Source organism: Chiloscyllium plagiosum, unplaced genomic scaffold (genome assembly GCF_037043375.1).
Source record: "Chiloscyllium plagiosum isolate Xiang-an unplaced genomic scaffold, Cpla_swu_hap1 HiC_scaffold_29, whole genome shotgun sequence".
Classification (NCBI taxonomy): domain Eukaryota; kingdom Metazoa; phylum Chordata; class Chondrichthyes; order Orectolobiformes; family Hemiscylliidae; genus Chiloscyllium; species Chiloscyllium plagiosum.
Genome location: NW_028270167.1, coordinates 96382842 through 96392919, shown reverse-complemented (window position 1 = coordinate 96392919; position 10078 = coordinate 96382842). Strand labels below are relative to the sequence as shown.

The window sequence follows — 10078 nt, the reverse complement described above, 5'->3', positions numbered from 1 at the left end:
CCTTTGAACTACGAAGGCAAACAAGGTTCTGGGTTAAATATTGTAAAATGGGTTTCGAATTATTCGGCTTTTGCTTTTGTCTGGCCATAAGTTGATCAGTTGAAGGTCCTTTTCTTGTGCTGCAGGTTTTCCATGACTCAGTAACTGCATGGTTTCTGTGTTACCTGTGTATTAAACAAGGTAAACATTGTGGTTGGTCGTTCACTTGGTATGATTGTCGATTTGCAGTGGGGTCTCAGCCGAATGGCTTCACTTCCCACACCGGCAGAGATTGCCAGGACGGCACTTTTTTCTCACCCTCTTCCTCCAGCTGAGGTGTGTTGACCCTCCAGTGAAACTGCCACTAATTGTCTCTTTCATCGCCTCCTTAAGTTGGAAGCGAACCATCAAACTGTGTCTCTCCTGTAAACAATACACGATATACAAAACACCTACTCTCCCGGAAGAGAGGCATAACATTGGATACTATGTTACTTCAACTGTTTTTCCAAGTGTTGTCTAAAGATTGTGACATTTCCCGTGTCAACATCCCTCCAAGATTGTGCAATCCAGACTGTTACTGTTCATTTCTCTCAAATCTTCCCCAAATGTCCTGTCTCTCACTTTAAAACGATGCTGCACTATTTCGACCCTTGCTGACTTACAGCCTTCTGCCTTTAGTGGAAGAACATGCCTGTGGTCCTGCATGACTTTGGAGATTTTACGTATCTTAAGACAACAAAGCTTGACATTTCCATTGTATCACAATCTTTAGACTGTCATACAAAAGAAAAAGAAGCGAAGGAGACAAAGGATTGTGGACGCTGGGAATCTGAAACAAAAACTGAAATGTCTGGATAAATTGCAGCAGGACTGACGGAATCCATGGAGATTTAACGTTTCAGGTTTTAAATTGTGAAGAAGATTCTCTGGACCCGAAATGCTAGCTCTGTTTCTCTTTCCACAGATGATGCAAGATCTGCTGAATGTTTATTTTGCTTTATAATCGCATTGTTTTCATTTCCATCTTCCCATTCTGTCCAATTTGCATTTAAATTGAGATAATATCACATTTTGTCCCATTATATTCTATGTTCCAAATTTCTATCCTGCAAATAAAACCTGCCCATATCTCTTCTCAGGTTATTTGTGTCGCTTATTCTGAAGCTAATCTCAGTTACCATGCATCCTTCATTATGGAGACTGTTTCGGGACTAAACAAACTAATGAGATGCTTCTTTGTTTCAGGTATGTAAATTCTTCCAATGCAAACTCCTGAGTTTGCATGGAACTTACATTAATGTAAATCTTTGGCTTATAAAAATAGCATAAATAACCATTGTCGTTGCATGTGTAACATAGTGAGCAGTGCTGAATGTGCCATTCGGAATATCAAGACATTCTGCCTGACTGAAGATGAATGACGTGAACCTATAGAACATAGAACATAGAACATAGAAGAATACAGCGCAGTACAGGCCCTTTGGCCCTCGATGTTGCGCCGATCCAAGTCAACCTAACCTATACTAACCCACTATCCTCCATATACCTATCCAATGCCCGCTTAAATGCCCATAAAGAGGGAGAGTCCACCACTGCTACTGGCAGGGCATTCCATGAACTTACGACTCGCTGAGTGAAGAACCTACCCCTAACTTCAGTCCTATATCTACCCCCCCCCTTAATTTAAAGCTATGCCCCCTTGTAATACCCGACTCCATACGCGGGAAAAGGTTCACACTGTCAACCCTATCTAACCCCCTAATCGTCTTGTACACCTCAATCAAGTCACCCCTAAACCTTCTTTTCTCTAATGAAAACAGCCCCAAGTGTCTCAGTCTTTCCTCATACGATCTTCCTTCCATCCCAGGCAACATCCTGGTAAACCTCCTCTGCACCCGTTCCAGTGCCTCCACATCCTTCCGAGAGTATGGCGACCAAAACTGCACACAATATTCCAGATGCGGCCGCACCAGAGTCTTATACAACTGCATCATGACCTCAGGACTCCGGAACTCAATTCCTCTACCAATAAAAGCGAGTACGCCATATGCCTTCCTCACCGCACTATTTACCTGGGTGGCAACTTTCAGAGATCTGTGTACATGGACACCAAGATCCCTCTGCTCATCCACACTACCAAGTATCCGACCATTAGCCCAGTACTCCATCTTTTTGTTATTCTTCCCAAAGTGATTCACCTCACACTTAGCTACATTGAATTCCATTTGCCACCTTTCTGCCCAGCTCTGCAGCTTCTCTATATCCTGCTGTAACCTGCCACATCCTTCCTCACTGTCAACAACTCCTCCGACTTTCGTATCATCCGCAAACTTGCTCACCCAACCTTCTAACCCCTCTTCCAGGTCATTTATAAAAATGACAAACAGCAATGGTCCCAAAACAGATCCTTGCGGAACACCGCTAGTGACGGCACTCCATGAAGAAACTTTGCCATCAACTACTACCCTCTGTCTTCTTCCATCCAGCCAATTCCTAATCCAAACCTCCAACTCACCCTCAATGCCATATCTCCGTATTTTCTGCAGTAGCCTACCATGGGGAACCTTATCAAACGCCTTACTAAAATCCATATATACCACATCTACCGCTTTCCCCTCATCAACCTCCTTCGTCACCTTTTCAAAGAATTCAATAAAGTTTGTGAGGCACGACCTGCCCTTCACAAAACCATGTTGACTATCCTTGATCACATTATTCCTATCCAGATGTGCATAAATCCTATCCCTTACAATTCTCTCTAAGACTTTGGCCACAACAGAAGTGAGACTCACCGGCCTATAGTTACTAGGGTTATCCCTACTCCCCTTTTTGAACAAGGGAACCACATTTGCTATCCTCCAGTCTTCTGGCACTACTCCTGTAGACAAAGAGGACATAAAAATCAAGGCCAATGGCTCTGCAATCTCCTCCCTTGCTTCCCAGAGAATCCTCGGATAAATGCCATCAGGCCCAGGGGACTTATCTATTTTCACCTTTTCCAGGATTTCCAACACCTCTTCTCTACATACCTCAAATCCATCCATTCTACTTATTTGTGACTCAGTATTCACATCGACGACAATGCCCTGTTCCTGAGTAAATACTGAAGAAAAGTATTCATTCAGTGTCTCCCCAATCTCTTCCGCCTCCACACGCAACTTCCCACTACTATCCTTGACTGCTGTATCTCAACAGCAGCATCACCTTTGGAGACTCTGGTAAGCAGCCCAGTGTGAACTAATGATCGAAGTCAGCCCATCAATGATTGACTTGGTGATTATTCTACCGATACAATGCTCCTTTCATGGACATTTTGTTTCGAATGTTGACAGCGTTTCAAAACATCAGGTCTGGAAGTGGAGCCGAAGAAGAGAATGCCTGTACCAGGAATGCATAGGTTTTAATGATTGGGTGTTTGGGGATTGTTCATGTGGAAAAATAATTGTTGGGCTCAAAGGTTTACCCGCCGAAAATGACATTTGTAATTAATGCATAGTGTTTTGTTGGTTTGGGTCTCTTTCAAGGAAAGAGCCGGATATGACTCTATCTGGTTCACAGTGAACGAGAAACATAGATGTAAAGTCAATTGGGTTGTCATTGACAGAACGAATTGAATTGCTCTCTGCCGCTCAACGCACCATTTGAAATTGGGAGGTCGATGTCAATTTTGTGGGGACAGAAAGAGAGAAATTGGTTGATCCCACGCTGCATTTTGTGACCACAGTGATGACGAATTGTAAAGATCATGCTGGCACTTTCGATTGGAATGAGTGAGTGAGGGAAATCTCAATCTGTGTCTGTGGAGAGGAAGTCTGTCTGGGGAAAGAATGGCCTATTATTTGTGCTCTACAAACTCTAGAACAATAAGTAGCATGTGTTACTTTAAATACCAAACGAAATGTTGGATGTTTGTGTCAATACAAAGGCAACGATCATGAATATCCTCAATCTGCAAATTATTTCGAGAAAAGAAATCAGATCCTTTTCAGAAACCTATGTTTTAAAGTCCTGAGACTTTTCTCACACTCGTTTGTCCAGCAAACCTGACATTTTTGTTTTTTATTCATTTTTGTTTCCTTTCTGGAGCTACCAAGTAATGCATTATTCTCCATTGGAGGAGTTGACTGAAATGTAGACACAGAGAAGGTGATAGACGTTGAAAAAAGAATACTAAATATTTCATAACGATGTCTGATTTAATCCTGCATAATTATAACACGACCAAAAACACAGTAATCTCAACACTCATCCCAATTTCCTGCATTGGGCCTATGGACTTGAAGATTGCAATACTTGAAATGCCCACGCAATTGACGTGTTTTAAACGTTTGTCTTGATTCCCGACTCAAGCATTTTTTTTAATGGTCGCAGTGCAGGAGAGAGATAACGTTCCCACTATGGACGTGCATGTACATTACATTTTCTGGGAATGTTTCTGATTGCAAGGATGTAAGTAAATCTGTCCGTTGTGTTTCCAGTGAGTGAGAGAGACAGAGCATTACCAGTGTAAGATGAAATCCTCTTTAATCAAGTGCCCTCTCTGCGCATTACATTTCACTTCTATTCCCACTGAAATTTGTTTTCTCGAAACTAAATTCTGTTTTTCACTTTCTCTAATATTGTGCATGGGGACGGTCCTCTGTTGCTGTTTCTCAGTTTCCTATGAAGATATTTTCATATCATTCAAAATTTATGAGACTTTTACAAATCACTATGGTCGGAAAAGAAAACTCGCTAGTGACTGTCATTTGAGACCATATGGGGCTGAGATAGATAGATTCTTAATGAGTAGGGGAAATACACACTGATGAGAAACTGGCTATAATGTGGACGTGAGGATTGTCTGACCAGTCATGACCTTCAAGATTGACAGTGTAAGCTGGTGGAATCAAATAGCGTACTACTGTTCATCATCCTTACGGTTTTAATTGAAGTTTAATTATTCAACTTTGATTTGAAAACATGATACTATACTCGAAACTTAACAGCGTTTTTTCTCAACAGATACTGCTAGACCTGCTGAGTTTCTCCAGTCACTTCTGTTTGTCTTTCATACTTCCACAATCAGCAGGTCTGTCTTATTTCTGCTCCTTATTGTGAGTTGTTCAACTGAATTAATGTCATTTTCTTAGTCGTGTTCTACAGTAATATCTTAAAAGTGTTTTGTTTTCTGATCCATTAAAACGATTATAATCTTAGGTTATTCCACTTGAAACACATTTGCAATTTCTAATATGTATTCATGAGTTTACATTGCATGACCAAATAAAAACAATCCATCAGTACCATACTGTAATAAAATATTAATTAATGTTTCAAGTCTCACAAGTACTCAAGAATTTTGATATTGTTAGTAAAGAGCTGTGCGTGTTGATGATTGGAATTAAACAGAAAATGCCACAATCATTCATACATAACTTTTCTCTTTGTTTTACTTGCTCAAAGTTACCTGTTGACGATTTTGATTCTGGGGGCAGTAACTGTTCTGAGTCTTTTGAAGAATAATTTCTGGTATTTCTTGTAACGAGATATGTATTATTTGACGAACAACCCATGGTTTTATAAAATGTAATTTCTTATTTAGGTATCTGTGATCTGAAGAACAATTGAATTCATACATCATATTCTAACACAGTGTGCTCGATTTATCCTGATTCTGTTGGAAAATGTTTTCACTGTCAGACACATCTTGGTGACCAGTAGATCCTGCAAGAAATTACAGTGGGGAGAATAGAAATGACTCAGAAATGAAGAACCTAAGGAATTGATCATTTTGCTATTTGTTATTAGTGAAATTTCATTCTGTTATGGTCAGAGATTATATTTCATAATATCAGGAAATGAAAGCAATATTATTCGATAAAGTTGCATTTCTTTGTGTTAGAAATGGGTTTGATGTTACCAATCATGAGTTGCTGCAAAAACATAGCTCGTTAAGCTGTAACACAGTCAAAATTCAGAGAACAATTGAAAAGCGCCCTGAAATATCCTTTTGCAGCATTTGTAAGACATTTCAAAATCGAAAAATAAAATCGAAAATGAAAAGACTTGGACCCGCCTCCAAATTGATCTCAGTAATCACGATTGAACATAACTATCGGACGTTTGCATTTCTCGCCGTTCATTTGTTGCTTTGAGAGAAGCCACTGCTGCTCATGGTTTTATTTTAACTTCACCGCTCCCATCAAAAATCTATGGCTTCTCTTTGTACATGAAGTACTATCATCTCTACGCATACCTTGTTCATCCAGAGAGTAGATGGCTAAACTGTTAAATCTCTCTTCGCAGCTCTTAAAGACAATTTCCCTCCGAACGAAAGCCAGCACACCATATGCCTTCTTCCGAACTCTATCATCTTGGGTGGCAACTTTGAGGACCTATGCACATGGATCCCCAGATCCCTCTGTTTCTCCACACTGCAAATCATCCTGCCTTTGACCCTATATTCTGCATTCACATTCAACCTTCCATAGGTTGATAGTCGGTTTGCTTCTCAGGAGAGTCCAGTTTGTTCCTCCCAATGTACATCACTTGAACATGGGCATTGATATGTTCACAATCTTCCTCTGACCAATCCAGCATTACTTAAATGTTGAGAGGATATGGACTCAGCTTCAACACGTCAAGGCCCCGAATATGTGTAATAGCTAAGAAATATTCTCAACGTAAGGCTCCACAAACATTTTTAAAAGTATCAGAAGTACAGAGAATAATGTGTGCAAGTTCACAAATCTAAAGTATGCCTGGAGCAATTCGCATACTTTGTTTGGCACAGGTGCTTAGTTGCATGGCACAATGGTTCAATGGTTAGCACTACTACTGTATAATGCCAGAGTGCCAGGTTCAATTCCAGCTTCAGGCGACTGTCTGTGTGCGATTTGCATAATCACCCCCTGTCTGTGTGCGTTTCCTCTGTACCTGTCACGTTTCCTCCCACAGTCCAAAGATGTACTGGTTAACTGAACTGGCCTTGGTAATTACCCATTTTGTTCAAGAACTTGTAGGTTAGGTGCATTATTCAGGGGAAATGTGAACAATAGAATATGGGTGTGATACCCATCAGAGGGTTGGTGTGGAATTGTTGTGCCAACTGGCCTGTTTCTGCACTGTAGGGGTTCTATGATTCTATCTTGACTTGATCTATGGTGGCATAGAGCAGAAGATCAAAGAAGTTGTGATGAAACTGTGTAAGACATGCTTTCAGCCTTCAGTGGATGATTGCATCCAATTGTGGGTGATGGACATCCAGAGTGAGACCGTGACATTAGATAGGAACAGGGAAAGAGTTGCAAGAATGGATCTGCTGCCATTGGACTTCAATAACATAGATAACTTTGTTAATTTAGGACTGTTCTTTTTGGAGAGGTGAAGATCAAGACACTTTCAAAGTCATTATGGATGTCGACAGTATTGATCCGGGGAATGGACAGGAGCACTTTTCCATCTCATGCCACAACAGTCTCAAATTGAAAACGTGTAGTTACTGGAAAAGAACGAAAAGCAATTCAAGAGGGTAGGTTGGGGATCGATGGCATTGGATAATATAGCGATTCAAGAGCATATTTCTTGCACTGTTGGGGACTGTTAGGTATCCATAAAAATATTCAGTGTGGCAGGTAGAACATTTACGAGAAGTCTTGGATTGATTTGTTTTTTCGAAGAAATTGTGCAGACAATACAGGACGAAAGGCTGTGCTGCAGAAATTCTTCAACTATATCTTATATTCGGAGACCTAAGTGTACCTCCTTGGAGTGGACATGTGTTTCGCAGGCGCAAGAAGAGTTTCAATCACGAAGCACCAATGATTATGTGAGAGACGGAGTTTTTCTAAAGTTAATGCCTGAAACAATTAAGTTGAATTTCTCCTCTCAGAAGCTTTTGGATACCTGGTGTTAAATGTTCATCATCTGCTCGTTTACACTCAGTAGTTGCTTCTGTTGCAGGGCTTGTCAATTCTGGAAGGAAAGTCAAACATGTGAGATGTGGATTGAGGAAATAACTAATGTAAGGAGAGCTGTCGAGATTATGATGCGTGTAAAGCTTTGAATACGGACAGAGAATAGAAATACCGACAGAGTAGGAAAATGACATGTTGGAACAGGGTGTTGGAGAATTAGATATGATGGAACAGAGGGTTAGAGCTTTGCACAGAGCAATGTAAAGTTATGTTTATCATGTTTCCTAAACGCATACAGGAACGAGATCTACACCATAAAAAACAAGATGGTTATGACACAAGGCAACAAGTTCAAATGATCCAATTACATCACTGTGGATGTGACTTCAAATCAAACAACTGGCAACGACTGTAAAAATGGAGCCTTCCATGTACTTCATTGAACAGGACAAGCTGCAAAAGAGGATGAGTAAAGATTTTTACATCATAATTTGGTTGAAGTAGATGGAGTGAATCTCTTACTTCTGATAACTGGCTGTAAAACCAGCGGACACTGTTTTAAACATGGTTTCAAAAGTTCAAAGAAAGTACAAAAGGAGGAGTTAGAACTTGGGATGCACCGTCGAGAAGAGTGAAGGCTTTCGGCTCAGTTGAAGCATTCAACAGGTCGTTAAACGATCATGTAATCAGGAACAAGTGTCAGTGTAATGGAGTCAAAGAAGGACATGAACAGTATGGAGTGGGTGAAGAAGAGGCGAGAGAGAGGAGAGAACGTAGATTGACGTTATCAGTATAATTTTGACAACATATATAAAATAAAAACATGACACAGAGCATGGAATCTCCTTTAAAGCTATGAATTATCTGAAATAATTGATACAATGCATAATCCGGTTAAGGACCTGAGTGAGAAAGAGCAGAAGATAAGGGCTAGAAGAAGGAGAATAACAGGAAGCCCTTGCAGGTTTTAAATTTCAACTGACTGGTCTGTTCCTATGATATACGAATCACAAAACCAGGTCAAGTAAAGGTTGTTAGTGTCTAACCCTCTTTGACCTCTTAGTGAAATCTGCACTGAGTCATAGTCTCAATCACACAAGTTTTTGAGGATTTATCGTGACACTTCTCATCTCTTAATCACATGAAAACTTAAATCAGAGGAGTAGTTTAAATGGAATTCTGGTGAATATCCGAGATAGACTGCTATACAGTACTAAGAACAGGTAATTTCGATTCAAAGAGTATTTACTAGTCAGGGTTTTTTTCCCCACTTTGAAGGGCTTCAGATTTGTTGGACATTGGGACCGGTTCTGGGGAATGTGGGACTATTATAAAGTGGACGGACATCTGAACCAGTCCGGAACCAATGCCTTGGAGGAGTTTGTGCTACTGCTGTTGTGGAGGTTTTAAACAAATGTGGCAGGGGCCTGGGAACCAGAAGAGAAAACAAGTAGGCAGCGAGGTGGAAACTCGAGACTGTAAGAATCATGAAGATAGCATTAATAAAGGGAAGAGTAGCCAGGGAATGGATACGCTCAAGGGAACTGGTGGCCTGAAATGCATCTACTTTCATGCAAGAAGTCTAGTGTATAAGGCAGATGAACTTAGGGCTTGGATTGGTGCCTGGAAGTATGACGTTATTGCAATCACAGAGACTTGTTTGAAGGAAGGGCATGATGATTGGTAACTAAATGTTCCACGTTATAGACGCTTCATACAGGACAGGGAGGGAAATAAAAGGGGCCGGTGGAGTTGCATTGCTGGTCAGGTATGATATCACGGCTGTGCTAAAGGAGGACACGATGGAGATAGTGGGTAGCGAAGCATTATGGGTGGAACTGAGAAGTAAGAAGTGTGCAATTACATTGTTCGGCCTATATTACAGCCCTCCCAACAGTGAGCGTGAGATAGAAGAACAAATAGTAAACAGATTATGGAAAGATGTAGAGGCATTAGTTTAGTGGTGATGGGAGATTTTAATTTTCTGAACATTGACTGGGATACACTTAGTGTCAGAGGTCTGGATGGGGTAGAATTTGTAGGAAGGGTGTAGGAGAGTTTTTAGAGCAGTATGTCAATAGCCCGATGAGGGCCATATTGGACCTGGTACTGCGGAACGAGCCAAGACAGGTGGTAGAAGTTTCAATGGGGGATTACTTTGGGAACAGTGACCACAATTCTGTAAGTATTAGAATACT

The 10078-nt window shown here is 40.7% G+C and overlaps 1 protein-coding gene across 1 annotated transcript in view; it reads right to left on the bottom strand.

Annotated features, from left to right (window-relative positions):
* Positions 1 to 5608: 5608 nt before the first annotated feature.
* LOC122546902 (uncharacterized) overlaps positions 5609 to 10078 on the bottom strand; it is a 54681-nt gene continuing 50211 nt past the window's right edge. Inside the window, exons 14-15 of the mRNA XM_087976594.1 lie at positions 7870 to 7938; positions 5609 to 5688 (exon numbers count right to left, since the gene is read on the bottom strand). Of these exons, the coding sequence (XP_087832720.1) occupies positions 5609 to 5688; positions 7870 to 7938 (149 nt within the window). The remainder of the gene's footprint in view (positions 5689 to 7869; positions 7939 to 10078) is intronic.